Genomic DNA, 24,803 nt, shown 5'->3' with positions numbered 1-24,803 from the left:
TGGGTTTTGTTGGACAATCCACCTTAAAGTCTACTGGTTTAATGAAAGAATAAATAGACCAGAGTCTACTTGAAATATCTGAAATATATGCTCTCTTAAGCTCTATACCTTAGCCAGTCAGTATAAGAAACCCAAATTCTGTCTGAATAGCCCCCTCTTTCGTTAGTCTATTTCACACAAACAGAAAAATGAAATGCCTTAACACAAACAAAACACCCTGTCATTAACTGAACTCCAAGATCCTGGGTTATATGGCAAAATCCATTAGTAAATCTGCATAACAGCTACATTTTTCTTCGTAATGTAGCATGAACCTTTTAGTGCATTTCCTTTGAAAGGGACTTTAATATTTTATTCCTTAAAATGTAAAAGTACCCAATAGATGAATGCATGTCACAGTCATAGACTGATGGCAAGAAAGGTGAATGTAAAAAAGAGTTGATTAAATTCCTAAAAACGTAAAATTTTTCCCTTGCATTTATTTAATGGAGGGCGGTCCGATCAAGCCTCCTTTGTGAACCCTCTGGCTCTTCTGAACAACAGTCTTTTTTATGGGGTAAGGGCATATCCAGCATTTAATGTACCAACTCAAGCGCATTTCAGAATTGCTCACGCTTTCTAAAATATTCATTTCACGTTCAAATCCGTGTCATTAATAACTTAATATCAAGTTCCAAATGAGTTCCTGGTAGGACTTAATTTCCCATAGTTCCTGTAACCTTGAGGACTCCAAAGCTCTAACGATTTCTCTAGAGAAGACTCTGGTTATGGGGGAAGAATGAAAGAAGTAGAGGCATTATGGGCAGCCCAGAGCCTGTGTCGGCAGCGTATGCACGCTCTGATTGTAGCCCTTTATGTCAGAAGCTGTTTCCATGCAGGATAACACTTACTCCAGATACACCACAAATTCATGAGCAAGAGAAAATAGAGGCGGGACTTTCACTTCACCTCCCATCCCCTACAAACCTCTTAGGTTTAGAGTGGAAGGAAGCCCGCGTTCCAGTCCTCTAATAGAATTTATATTTATTTAGAGTCCTCCTTATGTGAACAAACAGGTCATGTCTCCCTTGCTTGTGCCTTCCCATACATTCAACTGCTGTCTTTGGTGGTGAGATACCAAAATCTGCCGAGTAATGATGAGATCAGTTAAGACAAGCCTTTACTGGGAGTGGCTCCGTCGGTTACGCATCAGACTCTTGATTTTAGCTCATGACGCGATCTCACAATTGGTGAGTTTGAGCCCCACATCAGGCTCTGTGCTGATGGTGCAGAGCCTGCTTGGGATTCTCGCTCTTCTTCTCTCTCTGGCCCTCCTCCGCGTGCATGCGCTCTTTCTCTCTCTCAAACATTAAAAAAAAAAAAAAAGTAAGACTTTTTCATTTCATGGGCTAGAATGTTTGAGAAAATTTATTTCTTACTATTAGAAAATAAAAGGACAAATAATTTTGGAAATGGGATACAGAAACACTGCTTTTAGACAGCTGGGTTATCTCACCAGTGAGTGTGTTGAATATACATTGTTTTCTCAGAGGACAACGGATTCTCATCTTTTACCTGAAAGAGTATGAGTCACATTTTCCCTGACTGGGATGGTGGGCAGAATCACCTTCACTTTTTAAATTGTTCAGTTTTATAAATTAGAATTCTGAGTATGTTCGACTTTGGTACCTTGTTGGATTCATCAGTTAAATGTCCAGGTGAAAAGTCTCTACTGGAGGGTCAAAGGACCTCCTTATTACTTTAAACCAGAAATGTCACATGTTTACAAGGAAGCAAAAAGTATGGTCTAAATAAAATGGAGCTTGGGGGTGCAAAGAACTAAGGTGGTGTCAGTTCTGGTCTTGGTTATGATAATGCTTTAGAAAACTATTTTATTTGCATCTTGTTTTCCTTATTTGTGAAATGAGGAGGTTTGATTTAATGATGATTAGAGTTCTTTATAATTTAATATTTTGTTTTCAAATGCAAAAAAAAACGGACCATACTTAGATGATAAAATTATTTTGTATGGCATTGAGAATATGTTTTCGTCTAAACTGCCTTTTTCACAGTTCTTATTGGTTAGAACACAGAGCTTGTTCTGAAAAGAAGCAAGAAATGGCTTTGTATATGTGAAGTTGATTATATATTATGCCTAAAGTCTCTGTTTGATGCAGTAGTTATTAGGAAGGTGCTGGAAGTTTTGAAGGTTAAAGCAATATACAAAAAAAAAAAAAAACGGTATTTAAGGTAAACAATAATTTTGAGCCTTATATATAGGATAGACTTAGAAGGAAAGAGGTGACCATAGCCCAAGCATGAGGTGATGGGGTACAGGATTAAGGTAGCAGCTGTCAACACTGTTTAGGAAGAGTTAAATCCAGAAGGCTTGGAAATTAGAAGTTGGTAAGATTTAGAGGCTGATTAAATAGAGGGAGACATCAAAGAAATCAAAACAGTAATTTCAATTTGTAAATTTGAAGAACCAGCAAAACCATAGTATTTAAACCAAGAAGGAATGATTATTTTGTATATATCAGGAGGCAACAAAATATGCAACTAAAAATGCCTCTATAGAGCATTGGAAAGAGGATGAAAGTGTAAATCATCTGTACCTATCCCCTGTACTTAAGTGGCAACCAAAGACAGAAAGTTCAATTCACTCAGGGAGAAGACATTCTCTGGGAGAATACATGGAGGCTGATGAGTAGGGCCAAAGGACTGAACTCCAGAGAACACGCTCCGTTAAAGAATATAAAAGAGCAGAGACAATGAAGAAAAAGTGCCCCCGGGAAATAATAATAGACAGCCAACAGCACCAGCATCGTGGAAGTCATGGAAGCGGGAAGGAATTTTGCCAAGTCGGTTATTATCTGGGGGCCAGAAAGAACGAAGGGAGATCAGAGTGAAGTCTTGGCTAACCTGAAGGATTAAAAAAGAAAAATTAGCATTTGAATGGAATTACGATTGACAAAACACTTCACAGGAATTACATTACTTGATTTTCCTGTTAATGTTCCTGCGGGCTATCCTAGAACTATTTTTTATCAAGTCTTCATAAATGAGAAGCAGAAGCTCAGAATATTTTTACGGACACACAGGGGCAGAACTTGAAGAAATTGGAACTGCTGACTCCAGATCCCTTGTTTTTCCATGTGGGGGATGAGGATACTGGAAAGTCTAAGGAAAGGTAAAGGATTGAGGAGATTTTGAAGGCGCTCTTTGAAGGCTCCATTGAAGGCGCTCTTTTCTGGTGTTCACTTTGGCACTATAAAGTCCCAAGGACAAAAGAGGGGGGCCCTCTCCCATGTACAGATTTAGACTCAGCATACAGTATCCTGCAGGGACACTGCAAAAATGGCTGATGTTTTTTGTCATAATAAGAAAATAATTCGAAGGGCACCTGGGTGGCTCAGTCAGTTGAGCATCTGACTTCTGCTCAGGTCATGATCTCAAAGATGGTGAGTTCGAGCCCCGCGTGGGGCTCTGTGCTGACAGCTCAGAGCCTGAAGCCTGCTTTGGATTCTGTGTCTCCCTCTCTCTCTGCCCCTAACCCACTTGCATTCTGTTTCTGTCTCTCTCAAAAATAAAGAAAAACATTAAAAAAAAAATTAAAGAAAGAAAAGAAAAGAATCTGAGTCCTCCATTTAGACCATGGTTAATGGCTTCAATATCATAATATGTTATTAAAATGCTTTCTCACATTTAGTATATTTGTAGCCTAGTTGTCTCTTAACATATACAAATGCCTTCTGCATTCGCAACTCAAATTGAATTCAAAGCGATATTCACCTGAAGGGTAAGCCATAAGCCTGTAATACATATTTCATGATCTGAAAAATATTGTTTATCTAAATGGGAAAAAATACTCAAACATGAGATCATTCAATATCGTTGAGGGATTTATTATCAAATTTAGTCACACTACAGCAACACAGATCATTTACAAGGGAAATAGAAAAAGTCCCCATAATTTTCTGGCTTGCTTTCTAAAAGTTGATATTAAAAGAAAAACATTAATGTTGTCATAAGCAAAAATAAATATTTTCATATATCACGCCCTTCCTAAATTTCTTATATGTATTACCTTTTAAATTACCATGTGCTACCTGATGATAGGAAACAAGGATTTTTTTTTCCCTTTATTTTGAAATGAAGAATAACTCCTTTAGCTAATTTCTGTGGTACCATTTTGTAATTTCTTCTGGCTTTTACTACTTCCCAACTTTAGTTTCCATGGGAGCAGGATCAGTCAGAAAATATGTGGGACTCTTTCAGAATGTTGAGTCCAGGATTCCTAATTAGGCTTCAGGCACTTGCAGCTTAATTAACATGAGTCTCTGTGTTACATCTTCGAAGGTAAAGAAAAGTGGGTTATGATCGCACGATGTGTTTGCTTTTCAAAGATTTTTATTAAAGATTTGGGGCAGAGAGCTCTAAAAATCATTTAAGGGCGTGGGAGTGCATGCCTAAAAAAAAAGGAAAGAAATATCTTTAGGCTTACTATTCTTGACAGATAAGAAGACTTAAGAGACATCAATTATCTCAGTTAAATCATCAAAATTGGTTAAATGTGTCTTAGCTAAAAATGCTATCCTTTGAAACCAGCATATTGTGAGTAGGAAGAATTATATTGGGCTTAGATTTGGCAGTGAGTGATTAAAACTCAAGAGGTGGGATAGAAAATAACAGCATTGAAAAGCCACCAAACTGTACCCAAAAGGCCTCAGTAAATCCCGTGTCCTCTCCAAAACCTCCTTCGTAGTTTTCCTGTGCGAACAAGTACCACCAGTGGAACACGGGAAATCGCAGGCCCTTAAAAAATTAACTTTATAAGCCACGTTCCCTCAGCTCAGTGGAGAACACTCAGTTTGTAATGCAAAGCTTCCAAGTTTCTGTTAGCTGAAAGTGTGTCCAAGGAATTCAGTGGGGGAGCTACCAACAGGAGGGGCCTCACTGCCCCAGGGAGTGTTGTGGGGGTTCCGGGGACCTATTTGTCACAAGAGTGGCTGGGTGCTACACATCTGCTGGGCAGGGACCAGAGCTGATAAATCTCTGTGTGCCAGCCAATGTGGTAAAATAAAGAATTTTCTTGTGTGCCTCCCCCTGCAGGGACTCTTTCCCAAGTCTCACTGAATGTCCCTATAAGTGAGGACTTTATGACCATCTGAGCCTATAACTCACACTAATTTAGCTGTAAACAAAATTGTTTTTTGCACAACCTTCTTACATAACTAAATATACATGCTTCTATTCCAGTGTCCACAGTAAGCCTTTTCTTCATTTTCCTGTACCATTTGGAATGGCTTCTGTTTTTTTTTCTCCTAAATCCAATGTAACATTATAAGTACAGGCTGATATCTGAATTCTTCATCATTGTGTCGTTCTAGTGTATTCGTGTACAAACGTTTATCAGTTGAAATATGTATTATTTTACTATAAATTTTCTTTTTATTTCTCTTTGACATTAAAAGAACATTATATTTAGTTTTCCAAATTTGATGTATGCATATATGTGTGTGTGTATAACTATATATATATAATTATATATATAACTATATATATAGTTATTATATATATAATTATATATATATAACTATATATATATAACTATATATATAACTATATATATATAACTATATATATAACTATATATATATAACTATATATATAACTATATATATAACTATATATATATATATATAACTATATATATATAACTATATATATATATAACTATATATATATAACTATATATATAACTATTTATGTAACTATATATATAACTATATATATAACTATATATATAACTATATATATAACTATATATATATGTGTATAACTATATATATATAATTATATATATAACTATATATATATAACTATATATAACTATATATATATATACACACACACACATATATATATATACACACACACATATAACATATATATATGAACATATAAAATGTTATGTTACCCATAAATTGTTTCAGGATAGTGAAGGGCATCAAAAATTTATTAGAAAAAGAGCTTCTGGTAGTGCTGAAAACCAACCAATTAAAATAAATGGATGCAAATTACATGTATGTCATTACTACAGTAAATTCTTCAGTTTGTGGCAATTGAAGACAGGAAATTTATTATATATTCTATTTTTAGCTTTTCCCTCTCTAAAGTTCATTCTTAGCTGATGTGAGAAAAAAAATTAAATGGGAGAAAAATGTTAAAATGACTCTGCAGAATGCACTGAAGAATACCTATGTGTACAAGCACACACATTTCACTAAAATGTTTGTCATTTTTTCCTTTTATATGTAGTCATGGTGAGGGTAGTTTAGATTTCTGCAGTGTGAAAATTGCTTGTAGATTTTTGTGCAAAGAGGCTATAAACCTTTAATATTATCAAAGAATTGTTAAAATATAACTAAAGCCTAATACTATATTTTAAATCAACTAATATTTGTGGGTCTAGTATTCCAGGTGGTATGCTAAATTACAAAGATATGTTGTTTATACTGTATACATATATATATATATATATATATATATATTTAAAGATTTTATTTTTAAGTAATCTACACACCCAGGGTGGGGCTCAAACCCAAAACCCCAAGATCAAGAGTCACACGCACCACCAACTGAGCCAGCCAGGTGCCCCTATACTATATTTAAAATATATTTTATGCTATTTATAAATATAGTTATACTATATATAAAATACAGTAAAAAAAAGTGTGTACATCTCATTTGAAGACAAGACACGTTCAGTTTTGTTTACAACAGACATTTAATTTATCTCTTATTGTATGATGTAGATACAAAGTATGTATGATGTAGATACAAACATGTCAACAGTTCCTAACATCATCATGTTCCTAACACTATTCAATGGAAGAAACTGATATGTAAAAGAGAGTTTGTAATAAAAAAGTAATAAAGGCTTATAAAAAGTGCTGTGTCAGTTAGAGGGAGGGCTGACTATGCACTGAAGGATCGAAGGGGCTGGGGAAGGCTTTACCTTTCATGACATTTGAGTGGGACATTGAGTTATTCACAGAAGTTCACCATTTGTCAGAGGAGTATTGGAGGGAGGGGACTCCAGGAAGAGAGGATGGACATTGCAAATGTGGTGTTCAAGGAGCATGGGAGCCCTATGGGAGATGGGGGGACTTGAACATGGGGTTTGTTGGGGGGGGAGTCAGCGATTGAGGGGGAGGCTGGAAAGACAAGCCAGTTCTGAAAGGCTATTTAAGGGAATTTGGCATTGATCCCGAAGTCAAGGGGAAGCCGCTGAAGGAAGCTACATAGGATCAGATTGTATTTTAAGAAGCTACCTCATGGGGCACCCGGGTGGCTCAGTTGGTTAAGCATCTCACTTCGGTTCAGGCCATGATCTCACGGTTCCTGAGGTTCATGAGTTCGAGCCCTGTATTGGGCTCTGTGTTGACAGCTCAGAGCCTGGAGCCTGCTTTGGATTCTGTGTCTCCCTCTCTCTCTCTGCCCCTCCCCCATATTCTTTGTAAACAATAAATAAACAAAATTCTTTGTAACAAAAAAAAGAAGAAGAAACTACCTCATGCAGGAGTGAGGCAGATGAATTACAAACTTGTGCACATTCATTACTCATCCTTAGTAATTTCCCTCCTGAACCAAAGAGCCCTCCCTCCTGTTGAAAGCTAGTTTCTTTGGCTCATGAGAGTCTCCTTGGGTCCTTTGTTCCATCCTCCCTCATATACCTTCACCTTATTTTCATTGCCAGCTCTCTCATCATGGGTTACACACATGTTCAAGTCTCTACAATTTCAGTGGGGAAAAATACTCACCATGATTCTGTAATAAAGTTCTGGAATTGGTGATCTCTATTGGTCTCTGTTTTTTTACTGACTGTTCAGCCCACTGCAGACTTCCTTTCTTATGCCATTGAACTTGCAATCACTGTATTGCCAACGATTTACTAGTCTCTAAATTCACAGCTTATTTTCAGTCAAAACCTTACTTGACCCTCTGGAACATCCAACATTGTTGACTCTCCCTCCTTGAAAGTCTGCCCATCCCTGACTTCCATGACATCATTCTGCCCTAGTTTTTCTTGTTTCTCTGATTCTCTTCTCTTTTATAGGCGTTTTTCTTGGGCTTTTTTCTCTCTTATTCTACTCTAGTGTTCATGCTCTAAATTACGCTTCCTCTTGGAGAGTCACAATGCTTCTTAGCGTAAAGACTCTAATATCTCTCACAATGAAGAATTTTAATTTTTTTAAGATTTTATTTTTGGGGTGCCTGGGTGGCTTGGTGGGTTGAATATCCAACTCTTGATCTTAGCTCAGGTCTTGATCTCAGGATTGTGATTTCAAGCCCCATGTTGGGGCTCCACCAAGTGTGGAACGTACTTAAAAAAAATCTAATAAAAGATTTTATTTTTAAGTAATCTCTACACCCAACATGGGGCTCGAACTCACCAAGATCAACATCAAGATCAAGATCGAGATCAAGAATCGCATGTTGTACTGACTGAGCCAGCCAAGTACCCCCCTGTTTAACTCATTAATGGAATTTTCTCAAACTTTCATGACCATGGAACCTTCATCCTTCTCTAAAATGCTAAAAGTCAGTGGCCAGTCTGAGGGAGAGGAGGCAGGAAAGGGGCGTCAGAGAAGAGAACCAGGAGAGAACGGTGTCACAAAAGCCATCCACTATGACAAATTATAAATGCTATTTAACTTTCTCTAAGTGGATGGGGAAGGAAAGTTCCATGGGTAGTCAAGATGTTACCTACAGCTCTGACAGGAGAACTTGCTAGAGGTGGTGAGACTTAGGAGAGGCCTTGAAGATTGGAGAGAATTTTAATGGAGAGGAGGCTGAGCTTCCACTCCTGTGCCCACCTCCTCTCCAAGTGAAGGCTGTGTGAAAAGATAAGGAAGACTACTCATTGTCCTTGAAGATATAGACATGGCTCAGAGCAGGGTGTTTGTTCTAGGTCACTCTTCTTGGAACATAAATGACTCTGGAACATTTTAAAATATTATGGTACATTGCTGAACCTCCGAAAAGAACTGCTAAGATACAAAGCACACTTGTATTAAAGTAGACACCCCCAAATTAATATATTACTGTAATTCATTATGATTCTGGTATTAGAGTTCTTCAGAGAAACAGAACCAAGAGGATGTGTATATAAATAAAAAGATTTATTTTGAGGACTTGGCTTGTGCGATTAAGGAGGCCAACAAGTCCAAAATCTGCAGAGTGGCCAGCAGGCTGGAGACTTAGGAAGAGCCAACACTGGAAGAGCCACTTGGAAGAGCCACGTCCAGGGGCTGTCTGCCGGCTGTCCTCTTGCCCAGGGGAGGTCAGTCCAACTCATTGGATGAAGCCCACCCACATTATGAAGGGCAAGCTGCTTGACTCGAAGGCTGTCCATTGAAGTGTTAATTTCATCCTTCACAGAAACATCTAGAATAATCTCTGACCACATATCTGGACATTCTGGCCCACCCAAATTAACACAAAATTAACCATCACAATGTTATTTTAAATTATATATCAAAAGTTTTAAAGCAAATAATTTTACTTTAAAAAATAAAACTTCTCAGGGCACCCAGGTCTGTTAAGTGTCCGACTTCAGCTCAGGTCATGATCTTGTAGTTCATGAGTTTGAGCCCCACGTCAGGCTCTGTGCTGACAGATCAGAGCCTGGAACCAGTGGATTCTCTGTGTGTGTGTGTGTGTGTGTGTGTGTCTCTCTCTCTCTCTGCCCCTCCCCTGCTCACGTGGTCTCTTGCTCTCCCCAAAATAAACATTTTTTTAAAAATTAAAAAACTAAAACTTCTCATCTTGTGTTATTAAAATTAGAATTTTTTTTACTAAATTATACATTTTTAAGACATATTTCTAAAAACAAGAATGGTGATTTGTGCCTTTTAAAATCACATTTTAGGTAACTATTCCTACATACTACCTACTATCTACTGCTACCATTACAACATTATTTTTTGCTGCAGCATAATGTGAAAATTATTCCATTGTGATAAAGTGTTTTTAATTTCACAATTAGCTGCTTCAAAATCTTTCACAGATCAATCTTGTGCAGCACATCTCTTAATTAAAAAAATTAAGCATAGCTCTTTATATTCCATTTTCATTCCCCCCATAAATTAACTTTGTTTCCATTCATTTGGCAAATATTTACTTAGTGTTTACTACATATCAAACGCTTCTTGACCCTTGGGATACAGGTAGGAAAATAAAGGTCCCTGCCTTCAGTGCCTCAGTCCATTATATAGTATGTTAGAAGGTGATAGGTACGATGGGAAAAAGAAACATCAAAGCAGGATAAAGGAAATCAGGAAGTTCGGAAGGAAAAAGGCCAGATAAAGGTGCGGTTGCAATATTGAATAGGATGCCCAGAGTAGCCTTCATTAAGGAGGTGTCCTTTGAACACAGTCGACATCTGAAGGAAGAGCCTTTGGGGCAGAGGGAGCAGCCTAAACCTGGCCTGTTTTGAGGATGAACTGGGAGGCCAGAGGGAGGGAAGAATTGAGGAGAGGAGGTTGAAAGGAAGTGAGACCAGACTGTGAAGGGTTTCCAGGCCAGTGTAAGGGCTTCTACCGTTAGTCTGGGGAAAATGGAGAACTGGTCCAAGGTTTTGAGCAAGAGTGCCGTGATCCGTCTTAGCATTTTAACAGATCACTCTAGTGGATGTGCTGACATTAGATCTGAGAGGGCCGGGATAGAGTAGAAGACCAGTCAGGAGTCTATTGCAGTGGTCCAGGCAGAGAGTATGGTGCTCAGAGCAGGTGGTAGGAGTGGCGGTAGTAAGAAATAGTTCTGGATGCATGTTGAAGGTAGAGCTAATAGGATTTGCTGGTGAATTGGACATGGGCTATAGCAACGGGACTCATTAAGGACAAGTGCAAACTTTTTGGCCAGAGCAATTGGAATAATAGAGTTGCCATCATCTGAGGTGAGGTAAGTGAGGTAGGTTTAGAGAGAAAGATGAGGTTTGGACATAGTGTTTGAAATGTCTGTTCAGCCTTCCAGTGGCAAAGATAAATAGGCATTTGAATCCAAGTCCAGAGTTCAGCAGAGATCCAGACTGGACACATATACTTGCGAATTGTTAGGATCTGGGGGTGTTTTGATGCCATGAGTCTGGATCACAGTATTAATGAAGAAGCATAGAGAAGAGGAGAGGACCAAGAATAAGACTTGTGAGAAGGAAAAGCAGGGAAGCGTGTTGTCCTGGATGCTAAGAGTAGAAGGTGTTACCAAGGTGAAGGGTGTGGTGACTTGTGTCAGTGAAAGTAGTTAGGGAAGGCTTCATCATCATAAGTCATGCATCATGTTTTGCAGCCCAAAGAGGCTATAGCTGTCCCAAATATGTCACAGCAAGCATAAAGAGGAGGTAGAATTTAAACACAGGACTTCCCACCACTCTGAGGAGCCACTGCAATGAGGACATCATGCTAATCATTTAAAAAGGAAGAAAAAATATAACCCTACCAATTCATTCACTGTTTTTGCAATCCATCCATGCAATCCGTGGAATCATTTGTAATGCACTGAACTCGCATCGTCACATTGGATAAAAAGCAGTCAAGTGAGAGGGGCGAGCTAAGAAGCAAACATGTGTAGAGCATCCACTGTGTGCCAGGAGGTGGGCTAACCAATTACATACTTTATTTAATTTAATCTTGTAACCAATGAGGGAAGGCACCACTAGCTTCATTTTACAAAAATGGAAACAGGTTTACAAGGTTAAGGCTGTAGCTTGCCCAAGGCGGTGTGACCAGTAATTCACAGCACTGGGTTTCAAAGCCAGTTAGGTCTCATTTTATCTCTATTAGTTGTGATTTCCTGAAGACAAGGATTTATTCTGTCCTCATCTGTAATCAAGCCTTGGGCTGCCACCTTTAAACAGACAACCCTTTCCTCAGCCATCTGGGCTTGAATGTTGCTCTTTGTTTGATTTCAGATAATCAACAGTTTAGTCAAAAAGCCAAGCTGTTGAAAATGGCGCTGGTGTATTTCGCTCTTTATCCCATTGGATGAGAAGTCAGTTCTGATAGCACCTCATCAAAAAATGAAGTGCTAAGATTGCCTCTACATTGAAACTATCTGGTTGATTCTGTCACAAATCCAGTCTTCCCCACGCTACACAAGATGTCAAACAACCGTTTCACCTGAATTTTGTTGTGGCAATTAGACTTCTACACCCTATTTGTGCACAGATACCTTTGTCCATTTTTAACTGCTTCATCTGAATAAGTTTCAAAAATCGGATCTTGAATGGTGCCTGCTCGTGTCCTGAGCAGCTCAGGACGCAGCTCTGATTTGAATGTCGACAGATTGTCTTAGTTCAGGCTGCAAGAGTGAAGACACCATAGACCGGGTAGCTCAGAAACAAACCTGTATTTCTCGTGGTTCTGGAGGCTAGAAATTCCATGACCAAGGTGGTGGCAGATCCGGTGTCTGGTGAGAGCCTGCTTCCTGGTTAGACACTGCCACCTTCCTGTTGGGTCCTCACATGGCTAAGATGGGCATCTCTGGGGTCTCTCTCATAAGGGCACTATTCCCAGTTGTGAAGTCTTCGTCCTCATGACCTACTCATCCCCAAAGCCCCGCTTCCTGATCCCACCATATTGGGTGTTAGGATTTCAACGCACGAATTTTGGGAGTGAGGGGGGACGGACACAAACATTCAATCCATGACACAAACTTTCATTAAACCATTTCCTAGTTGACTGGTCTAGTTGACTGACCTTAAAAGGTATGTTTTGGTGTTAGCTCACTGTTGGATGTGTAGAACCAGTTTCAAAATGAAAATAATGAGTGAGAGAACTGTCTTTACCTAAAAAAAAAAAACCAAAAAAAAGGGGGGGGGGGATTATAGTCCCTGGATGTAAAGCACCTGAGAAATCAGGGTACTTAATTCTGAGGAGTCTTACCTAACAGTGGTAAAATATGACAGTTAAGCAATGCCAAACCATTGTTTCCATGTTCTGCATTTCAGAATAAATGGTTTGGTTCCTCTGGCTTCCTGAAGACTAATGAAAGGAAACATGAAGCAACAATAAAAATTGGGAGGGTTTCCCTTAGTTTTCAAATCTCTTCTGCAAGTGTTTATGGTAATAGAATTTAATTAATAACATATGTATGCCCTGTAAGGGCTAAAGCTTTTATGAATCATCATCCAGCAGGAGAGATGAAAAATAAGATTCATGCAACCCCCATATTTTAAGAAATGAAAGTTGAGACAGAGGGAGAGGGCAGGGGTGCACTAAGTTGTTGACCATATAAAATCCTTAGTGCTTTAAAGGTTGAACTATCAGACAATGGTTTCTGGAGATCGCTTTCTTTATTATAGGTAGTCAAGTCTAGGAAGCTAAGTAAACTCAATATGGAGAAGCCCATAATTCTGTGCAAAGATGGATTATTAGAGCCCTCGCTAAGAAAAATTGTACCAAGAAAAAAAAAATCTTGTCCTTGCAAGTTTTACAGAATGTACACCCATTGCTAGGCCTTCCCACCCAGGGCCTCGGAGGTGCTATTGTGAGGGAGGGCCCCAAAGCTTAAGCCTTGTTCAATTCACGTCTGGCCTCCCTTGATGCATTTATTCATTATTTGTAAATCTCCTAACTCAGAGAAAGACTTAAACATTAGCAGTGCTCTGTCTTCATTTAAGAAATGTATGGGAATGCAAGCTGGTGCAGCCACTCTGGAAAACAGTGTGGAGGTTGCTCAAAAAACTAAAAATAGGACTACCCTACGACCCAGCAATTGCACTACTAGGCATTTATCCACGGGATACAGGTGTTCTATTTTGAAGGGACACACGCACCCCCATGTTTATAGCAGCACTATCAACAATAGCCAAAGTATGGAGAGAGCCCAAATGTCCATCGATGGATGAATGGATAAAGAAGATGTGGTTTATATATACAATGGAGTATTACTCGGCAATCAAAAAGAATGAAATCTTGCCGTTTGCAACTACGTGGATGGAACTTGAAGGTATTCTGCTAAGTGAAATTAGAGAAAGACAAAAATCATATGACTTCACTCTTACGAGGACTTTAAGAGACAAAACAGATGAACATAAGGGAAGGGAAAGAAAAATAATATAAAAACAGGGAGGGGGACAAAACAGAAGAGACTCATAAATATGGAGAACAAACTGAGGGTTCTGGAGGGGTTGTAGGAGGGGGGATGGGCTAAATGGGTAAAGGGCACTAAGGAATCTACTCCTGAAATTGTTGCACTATATGCTAACTAATTTGGATGTAAACTTTAAAAAATAAAAAATAAAATTAAATAAAAATTAAAAAAGAAATGTAAAGATAACTTTATTTGCAGGCTGTAAACTTGACAGATTAGAAATATTAGAGAATATTTTCGACATTCTGTGATAATCCGTGTAAAACTTAATTTGTACTCACTACTGCATGATTGCGCTTTCAAAACATGAAAACATTGGATGCATCAAAGTGATTCCCCAAATTCATTCAGTAAAGCAGAGAAGTAAGACTCTGGAGGTCCAATGAGTTTAAAACAAGCATCTATGTAGGGTCAGGGTGGAAAGAGCTTAGTAGATGGTAGAGTTCTACTCGCATATGTTGCTTAAGTGGATTTATACATATCAAATGACTGCAGAATAACCATTTCACTATCCCCTGACCCAGTCAGCCACTGAGTGATCTGTGTGTATCAGCTGTTAGGACATTTGGGGCAGGGATTTCCAGACTCACACACTTCGGTGATTCAGAACCAGAGTTCAGAACCCAGATTCAGAAACGTGGTTTTAGCTCTCTTTGCCCAGAGCTGATCCCAACTCTGGAGAAATGATTTACAATACCTGCTCTCAAAAATTATTTATTTGACAATTACACTAGTATGTCCATTTCTGCTTAGGAATATAACGATCAGATATTGGTGGTGGTTCTGTACTTTGAATCGTGAAAAACCATATTGCAAGTTAGGAGTTAGTGACTACAATTTCAGATCAAAGGGTAATGAATAATGTTAAGTCAAAATGTCATCAAGCTCTCAAAGCTTGATGCACCAACTCTAATAAAAGGATGTGCCTGAGACACAATCCAGACCACATGAGTCAATTAGTGAGGAGAGACACTCAGGTTTATTATTCTTTACCTCTCCCATTTTAATGTTCTTTGCCTTTACACCATGTGTCTATTTTGATATCTGGCATCTTTAGTAACAATTTATCTTACTTTTACAAAGATTTAGGCTTCCTGGCACCTTAATCTTAGGGAGAACCGATCAGAACATAGAATGGTCGACACCCATACCTTCCATTGAGTATGTGATTCGTATTAACATCTCCATCTTTTTTTTTTTAATGTTTATTTATTTATTTTGAGAGAGGGAGAGATGCAGAGAGAGGGAATCCCAAGCAGGCTCAGTGATGTCAGTGTAGAGCCCCATGCGGGGCTCCATCCCACAAACCATGAGATCGTGACCTGAGCTGAAATCAGGAGTCGGACACTTCACTGACTGAGCCACCCAGGCACCCTGGCATTTCTTCATCTTACCTTGAGAGCCTACTGGAGTTCAGTTGACTGTTGTCGTCTATCTAAAGTCTATGGTTAGGGGCGCCTGGGTGGCTCAGTCGGTTGAGCACCTGACTTCAGCCCAGGTCATGATCTCGCCGTCTATGAGTTCAAATCCTGCGTTGAGCTCTGTGCTGACAGCTCAGAGCCTGGAGCCTCCTTCGATTCTGTGTCTCCTTCTCTCTCTGCCCCCACCCCTCCTCTCCTCTGTCTCTCTCCCTCTCAAAAAAACATTAAAAAAATTTTTAAATCTATGGTTAATGCCATTGGTGAACATACTGTGTTTGACTGGGATTGTCACTTGGGGAATATTAAAGAAAGATCTCAGAATCCTAAAATGGTTTCTTTCATGTCCTAATGGGGAGTACCTAGTGAGAAATTCAGCCAGTTGATGGCTTTCCAATATCACAGGCCACCATTAAACATTGCAAGATGGGCTTGAAGAACATTTTAAACATTTTTTGAGAATTTATTTTACTGTAAGAAGTTAATTTACTTCATCTCTATCTAATATCACCCCCCCCCCCAAATTTAATCATTCAGTGGTTTTGGTAACACAATGCCCTGAAAGTTTCCCTAAATATGCTAAAGCATATAATTTATATGAAAACAACTATATACTCAATTCTGAAGCACCAATCATTCTTTTTATACTCAAGTGATTAAAAAAAAGAAACGAGAAGATATACAAGGTTTATTCAAATTATTCATTCATCATAAATATTTGCCCGTTAACACTTGCTCTGTTAAAATGACAATTTGTTATATTTCAGAACAATATCTTTACAACCCTAAAGATTGAAAATGAATGTGGGGGTGCTGGCTGGCTCCGTCAGTTAAGCGTCTGACTCTTAATTTCGGCTCAGATCATGATCTCACGGTTTGTGAGATGGAACCCTGTGTCGGGCTCTGTGCTGACAGCACGGAGCCTGCTTGAGATTCTCTCTCCCTCCCTCTCTCTGCCCCTCCCCTGCTCACACTATCTCTCAAAATAAATAAACTTTAAAAAAAAAGGGAAGAAAATGGATGTGAAGCCATCTGCAGAGCTTCTCACAGAATCCAGTTTTATATGACTTTCTCCCAATGCCTTGTGCTGATTTGAGAATGAGAGGAGGGGGAAGGGTCTGTGCAGCTACACTAACTAGAAGAAACTGCCCATCTTTGCTTCTCTGCTTTCTAACATTGTGACCTTGAGCAAGGACCTCTTTCAATCGTCACATCTGTCAAATGAGGATATTAACACAGTGGAGTCGCATCTTATTTAGATGCTAGGTTCTTAAGGGGAAAATTTATTCATAGTCAAAATCACCCTTTAATTCTTTAGATCATCATTAACTCCTCAGGACATCAGCCACGGGTAGGTCCAAAGTCACATCTTTTATTTTTCCTTATACTTTGGCATGATTTCCCTTTCTCTGCATATAGGATATCAAGGTCTCGTTAAAAGGAAGGGCCAGAATGTCCAGTTTGAGAGACTAGGACACGTCTGTTTGTGTGTGTCTCTCTCTCCCTCCCCTTCCCTCTCCCCCTCTCCCTGATCCTCTCATCCTCTCCCCCCTTGCATGGTAGTGAGATAGATAAGTATATTATCTAACTCCTAATTCCTACTTCATTGGGTTATTTCTACCTTATAAATACACTAATCCATAATAAATACTAGATGGTATTATTTTATCTATTACCACTAGCCCCATGCATCTTTTCAATATTCGTTAGCACAATGATTGTATATTAGTGACTGTTAAAGCCACATTTTATTTTCATTTTTGAAAACTTATGAAATAACTAATATCCACAGTTTTTAGAACTTGCTTGGTACTCTCTGTAGTGTACTCTTAAAGCAAAAAAAAAAAAACCTCTGTGACACATCAATTTTTCGTAACCATGTCCAATTAAAAGTGTTACTTTCTTTTTTCTTAAGTTTATTTATGTGTGTGTGTGTGTGTGAGAGAGAGAGAGAGAGAGAGAGAGAGAGTGAATGAGGGGAGGGAGAGAGAGAATCCCAAGCACGCTCCGTGCTTGGAGCCCACCTGAAGTTCAAACTCATGAACTGTGAGATCATGACCTAAGCCATGGAGGAGAGTTGGATGCTTAAAACAACTGAGCCTCACAGGCGCCCCCAAAGTGTTACTTTAAAAATACTTCTATAGTAAATTTTTAAATTGTGGCATAAATATAAATATTTATTCTTAATCATACTAGATTATTCTTAGTCACACAAGAGTATTTTAGATGAGCAATAGTGTAAGAAATTTTATTTTTAGAGTTGGGAGAAAAGAAACATAAAAGGTTTCATTTGGTTAGGGATTACTTGACTTGGAGTTGTTAACAATTATGGAAATAATTCTCTCCTAACCTCATTTTATGAACTTCTGCCAGTAATTTTGGAACACATCCAAAAACTATTAGAGATGTTTTGTAGCTAACTTTAAAACAATTGTTGACCTCAGCCAGCAGACCTACAGGACAATTTTTTGTTTGTTTTCTTTTTAAAATCATTCTGGAAAAGTGAAGAAAAAATAAAAATCAGTTCAAGAAAACAGCCAACAGAGACTCTTCCTAAAATCTGTTAGTAAAATGTTGATATAAAACCCAACATTTGTTTTCATAAAGTTACCGGGTTCAAGTTAAACACCACCACCACCACCACCAACAACAACAAACAAAACACAACTGAATTCCAAGACCAGAAAGGCTTGAAACAAGACAGAAATCTTATAATAAATGATTTAAGATTCACAGCTTTCTGTTTAAATAAGTTCGTCATAGATGACCACACATTTTTGATATTTTTCCTTAAATAAAAGCAAGCCTAGAAGTAAATAGAACCAGAGGAAGCAAGGTAGCTAGAAGACATCACTTAAAATCGCAGAAATAAATATTCAGGTATCAAGAAGTAGCATCTATTTATTAATTTACTAAAACGAATCCCCTTTATAATTTGTTTGGCCTTCATAGCTTTTCCCATTCAGTCAATCCTCTCTTAGTATCTGGGACCCTTTTTTTTTCCTATTCATATGTATACATATACAAGTTCTGAAGAAATTGATCACGTTTCTGAAGTTCACCGCTGCTACTTTTCCATAGGACTTTTCAAGCGATTTTTGCAAATTTAAGAAATCTTTCTCAAGGATGTTTTGGCAAATAGGAAACTGGGATTGAGAAGAGGGGAAAACAATTGAGCCCAGGGCTAAATCTTCCGATCTCAGATGAGACTAACATTCGCCTCAAATGAAAGCAGACCTAAGCCTGCTGAAGAAAATAAACTTTCTCAGTAGGCAGTGCAGTGTTTGAAAAGTTCAAAGATGTGATGATGTGGAGGGAACAAAGATTTTCTTTTTCTCTTTTGCCCAGATTTCTCCCTCAACTGGCTTCTAGGGAATAGAAATCTTCATTGTTTTGTCTAAAAAAGGTACTAAAATAGTTCAAAAATCACAAGAAATGCCTGTCACAATCAGAACTTCTCTGAGGGCACTAATTTACACATTGCTAACGGAGAATAGAGGCTTTTTCAAAGTGAGCTTTGAAAGTGTCACAGAAAAATGGTTTGGAATCAGAATCACTGGAAAAACAGTCTGCGATCATGCAGCAGGAACGTATGAGATCCTGACTCTTTGAGCTTGGCCAGCTTAGGGTCTTCCCTCCCGATGATCTCTGGAGATCTGGATCCTCCCTTTGGGAGCTACAAAACAAAGTTGGGGGAGGAGAGGAGAAACTGGAAAAGGAAGGCAAATGGGGTGACGGTGGGGTTCAGGGGACTATGGCACATATTCTGGTATGTGACAGACATATATGGAAAAGGGAAAAGGGAGATACTTAAAAAGATTGCTTGGACCCCTTCATTTTTTTTTTTTTTTTATTACTATACAAGCAAAAGTGATATTATGAGGTCATTCTTTGGTGACCTGAAGCCTCTCTAAGACTGAGCCACATAAGTCTGCTGTATATAAATATATTTACAACTGTGGGGGCACCTGGCTGGCTTAGTCGATGGAGTGTGTGACTTTTGATCTTGGGGTTGTGAGTTCAAGCCCTATGTTGGGTGTAGAGTTTACTTAAATATAAAAATCTTCTAAAATATATATATATGTATACATATATATATATTTGTGTGTATATATATGTGTGTGTGTGTATATATATGTATATGTATATATATATATATATTTACAAATGCCAATAAAAAGGACCAGCTCAATTCTACATTCTTCTCATAGACACCACCTTTGCTGACTTGCCTAACAAAGATGTTTGCAATTTAGAGATATAGAACCTGAATAGTTATACAGTGTTAGACAGGAGAGCTAGACATTTGAGGCCTGTAGGTTTCTGAGAGTTTTAATTTCACAGTTATATTTGCTGTCCAGGCTTCTAAGAGAGAGAAAAAGAAAGAAAGTTATCCAAAATAGCATGTATTCCTTAGGAGTGATGAAACCCAACACAGGGAAGATTAATTTACATGCCAATGTACATATGGATAAATCAAAGATGGCATGTTTTAGGAAACACTTTTCTTCCTTCCCAGAAATGTAATAAATTATTTCATAGTTAAGAAATTCTAGGGGTGCCTGGATGGCTCAGTCGGTTAAGCGTCCAACTTCAGCTCATGATCTCACGGTTTGTGGGTTCCAGCCCCGCATCGGGCTCTGTGCTGACAGCTTGGAGCCTGGAGCCTGGTTCGGATTCTGTGCCTCCCTCTCTCTCTGCCCTCCCCAACTCATGCTCTGTCTCTCTCTCTCTCTCCCTATCTCTCTCTCTCTCTGTCTCAAAAATAAATATAAAAAAAAGTTTTGGGGTGCCTGGATGGCTCAGTTGGTTAGACGACTGCAGCCCAGGTTCATGATCTCGTGGTTCATGGGTTCGAGCCCCGCGTCATGTTTTGTGCTGACAGCTCAGAGCCTGGAGCCTGCTTCAGATTCTGTCTCCCTCGCTCTCTGCCCTTCCCCCACCCGTGCGTGCTCTCTCTCTCTCTCTCTCTCTCTCTCTCTCTCTCTCTCTCTCTCAAAAATAAACAAACATTAAAAAAAAGTTTTAATTCCTGGTTCTACTACTTTGTTGTTGAAGTCTTAATCATGCCTACCACACCAAGTTGTTTTGAATGTTGAATTGTATCAAATAAAAAAAAAGTAAAAGCTCTTTTTAAAATGAAAATTTCTGTGTAGGTTTATGAAAGTGATGATACACCATCATCATTATCATCATCATATTATTATTATTATTAGATCACATTAGCCACCATAACTGGTCAGTCATTTCAATCTTATAGACCGACCAATCGTGGAAAACATTGAAATGTTTGGGGAAAAAATAAAGATATTCTGCTTGCATTTTTCATCAAAATTGTGTATATAAAATTTATGTGCAGTATATATTATATATATGTTTCATAGTACAAAATACGTTAAATGACCTATTTCTATATAATATAGGTATAATCAAGGGACAAGTTTGTAAAGCAACTTAAACCCTTAAACAATTAGCTTTTATCTTAAAGGGACACTATCTTAGGCAGTATATTGCATATTAAGCTAAATTAAGGGCAAAAACACCTGTTTAACAATCAGGCTTTGTTAAGAGATTGTGTTGTCTGTCATGGAGCCCTAATAGATTCATGGGTTTGGCTTTGTGAAGGAAAAGCAGAAAACCACAGTACAAAAAAATGGAAGAGACATCCACGGTTTGGCTTCGTTTTTCTTATTTTGATACTTTAACACCTATGTGTTACGAATGTGTGAAGCAGTCATCAAACTTTAGGCCATTTTTCCTTATTGTTCCATTCCATTCAGATAGTTGCAAGTGGCCTTTGGTGCTGTTTTAATTGTCTTATCTGTTTTAATCTTTCAGATCATAAGGCCTATGGATCGTCTGCCCCAAAAGGCCATCAAGTAGTCACAGCAATAGAGTATCAAGGTAGAGTAACTTACTGATTTTCACGGGCTGCGTTGTTTACCTCAAAAGTATGATGCGTATGATGTTATCTTTCTATTTGTTGGGACCCTTTGCCTTGCCTCATACTGACCCTTCCTTCCAACATGCCACTCTGTGCTATTTCCACTTGAGAATTCTTTCTCCACCTCCTCAATGGAAATTTTGGACATTTGATGAAAGACCTGATGTACAAAGAAGGCCTCTTATTGGGTAAATTATCTGCAACAAAGCAAATCTAATTTGTGAAACTGGTAGATCTTGCAAAGATCTGGAGGTCTTGCAAAGTTTCCAGCCAGCTGGATATGGCAAATGGAAATTAACACTGCAAACCCCACTCTAGTAAACGTATTTAAGATGACATTAATATAGCCTATTTTTTGTTATGATTTTGTCCTGTCAAGTATTTTTATAACAGGGAGTTGGTGTTTAATGGGTATAAAGTTTCACTTTTGCAAGATAAAAAGTTCTAGAGATTGGTTGCTTAACAATGTGAGTGTACTTAACACTACTGAAAAATTAAAAATCATTAAGGTGGCAAAAAGTTAAAAGTTATTAAGATGGCAGAGGTTCTGTGTATTTAACCACAATTAAAAAAAATTTTCAAAGCTCTAATAACCAAGAAAAACTTTTGAAGGGCTTTATAAGTTTACTTCAAATATTGTCTACCTGCTACTTTTCTGAAGGCTCTTTTACCTAGAACACAATAATACTAGGCAGACAGAAGAATTACTATTTCCTAAGTGTGCTGCTTGTTTAGGCCCGAGATTGTAAACATTTAAGAAACAAGTTTCAAATGTGTCTGATCCCTCTTCTTCAGGCACGTCTTAGGTTCCTGGAGTGTAGAGAGACAGGCTTGAAGGAAAGAGACAAAGATTGAAGAAGAGAACTGGGTGGGGAGGAACTAAGTAGATTAGTATTTAACTAGTACTTGCACAGTGCCTGGCACATAGTGTTACCTAAGCTTGTGCAGTAAAAATGTGCTATCGTAACCACCAGCCTGCCATTCAAAAGTAACACATCAGTTGATAACAAAACACTTAAATATCTATTTCAGTCAACTGAGTTCTTTCAAAAGTCCTAATATCTTATATGATTAAGCTAACAAAACACTTCTTCTTTATCATGAATTAGTTTTAAGTGGAAAGAAGTGGGAAGAGCAAATTAATGATTGGGGGTAATTTAGGGCTTTGGAGGATAAACAGGGTGGACAAGATGTCAAAAAGTTGACAAGAAAGGCCAAAAGAGGGATCACACAGTGAGAAGAGAAGATGGGCCAGGATTCTGTGAGGGACAAAGGAAGTGAACCATCTTACTTTGTACTTTCCTGGAGGTTCTTACTGTTGGAACCAGCTGGATACCATGAATATATGTCCCTGCCCCCGCTTCTGCCCAGGCCCTATGGCATGATATCTCAATGAGGTCGCCAAAATTATATTCTTCAGTCTTACATTACTTTTCAACAAATGTATTGAGATGAGGGGCGCCTGGGTGGCTCAATCAGTTAGGCATCCAATTTTTGATCTCGGCTCAGGTCATGATCTCACAGTTCGTGAGTTCAAGCCCTGTGTTGGGCTCTGCACTGACAGTGTGGAGCCTGCTTGGGATTCTCTCTCTCCCTTTCTCTCTGCCCCTTGCCTGCTCCCTTCCTGTCTCTCTTTCTCTCTCTCACTCTCTCTCTCAAAATAAATAAACTTAAAATGTATTGAGGTGAAATTCACATTCAAATGAATGATTCCGTAGCATTTAGTACATGCACAATGTTGTGTAACAACCACTTCTGTCTAGTTGCAAAAATTTCCATCGCTCCAAATAAAATCTTGTACTATTTACATTACTTTTTAATGCGTGTTTTATTTTCAATATAAAAAATCCTTCTATGATGTATTGCAATCAAATGTTAGTCTTACTCCCAAGTAAGCATTTTCTATTGTTTTGTTTCCCCTTTGCTCCTTTTACTTAAGAATTGTACTTTGATTCGATTTCATATGTGCTCCAGTCACTCCAACCTAGCTCTCCTTAAAGGCAAAAAATAAATTTCTATCTTCATCCACATTTTAGTTGCAGGATATCTTACGCAGTAACTTAATTTCAGTTCAAGTCTAAAATATTTTGTAATTTATGTCTCTGCGTAGGTACTTTCCACCTCATTCATTTTTTGTTTCTTGTCTCTCCGATGTCAACAAATCATGAATTAATTCCTTCTTTTCGGTACCGCTGTTTTGTGTCACTTCCCATAGCGGTGCCAAGAACAGAGCAAGACTGAAGAGAGAGCAGCTTTGCTAGGCTTATAAATTATATAAGCAGCCTTTATGCAGAGTGTCCAATCCTGAGAGCTATAAATCAGTTTAATAGAACGCCTTTTTCTCACAGAAGTAATTTCTTCATAAGTCTTCAGAACTGCTTTGGTAGCATCGATTCTGTTTTTGCGTTACATCAGATTCTGATGATTTTTTAACTTGAGCACAGAGAATAAAATCAAAAGATAAGTGGCAGTACAGAATCCTAGAAAAACTGAAACCCACAGTGCTTTCTATCGATGTGATTCCTAAAAGTGGCTGTTTTGCTACATGAAAATAGTTATTGCTAATAGTTCTTCTAAACAAAGAAATCTCTTTCCTCGAATCAAGAGAGACATGTTTTTGGAAATGAAATAATCATCTTATTTAAAAAACATGGTACATTTGTATGCTTCAGTATGCCTTGCTTTGGGAAAATATGATTTATGTCTGTATCCTATTTTTTGCTGTCTACAACTGAGATAACATTTTAGTTCAAATTCGAGTGATTTTTTTAGGCAAATTTGGGTTGTAGAAAGCGTGGGTTTCTATCACGTCAAGGCGTACTTCAACTACAATGACAAGAAGTTTCTCGTGAGTGAAAGCAGTTATAACCATTGATGGGGCACCTGCTGTGTACCAACTATATATTACCTCAAGCATATAAGTATATATATAAGTACATACCCAAGTGTGTAAGTATATTACCTCATGTAATCTTCACAATAACTTCGTAAGATGAATACCATCATTTTTTTCCTTTATACAAATGCGAATATAACGTTCAAAAAGAGTTAAGTAATTTGCCCAACATCGCACACATTGTATATGGGAGAGCTCCAACTCCAAAGTCCGTGCCTTAAACTACTACATTAGGGTTTAGTAACCCTGAGGGCTACCTACAGAATTATTCTGATCATAAGTGCTGTATTTTAGCTGCAAAGAGAGAGGAGAGTCTGTGGTAGTTAGCTTCTCCATTCATTTGGTTCTTTATCCTCAGATGTTGACGCCATGGTTCCATTTGACTTACTGTTTCTCACAGTTCTGGAGG

The 24,803-nt window shown here is 38.2% G+C and overlaps 1 protein-coding gene across 4 annotated transcripts in view; it reads left to right on the top strand.

Annotated features, from left to right (window-relative positions):
* Positions 1–24,803, top strand: part of JAM2 (junctional adhesion molecule 2) — a 61,347-nt gene that overhangs the window by 12,988 nt on the left and 23,556 nt on the right. For all 4 annotated transcript variants that reach the window (XM_023238845.2, XM_023238846.2, XM_045036712.1 and 1 more), the window contains exon 2: positions 21,393–21,458. In XM_023238845.2, the coding sequence (XP_023094613.1) occupies positions 21,393–21,458 (66 nt within the window). The remainder of the gene's footprint in view (positions 1–21,392; positions 21,459–24,803) is intronic.

This window comes from Felis catus, chromosome C2, assembly GCF_018350175.1.
Source record: "Felis catus isolate Fca126 chromosome C2, F.catus_Fca126_mat1.0, whole genome shotgun sequence".
NCBI lineage: Eukaryota > Metazoa > Chordata > Mammalia > Carnivora > Felidae > Felis > Felis catus.
The sequence above is the reverse complement of the archived record's forward strand: the minus strand, read 5'-3'. Positions and strand labels throughout refer to the sequence as shown.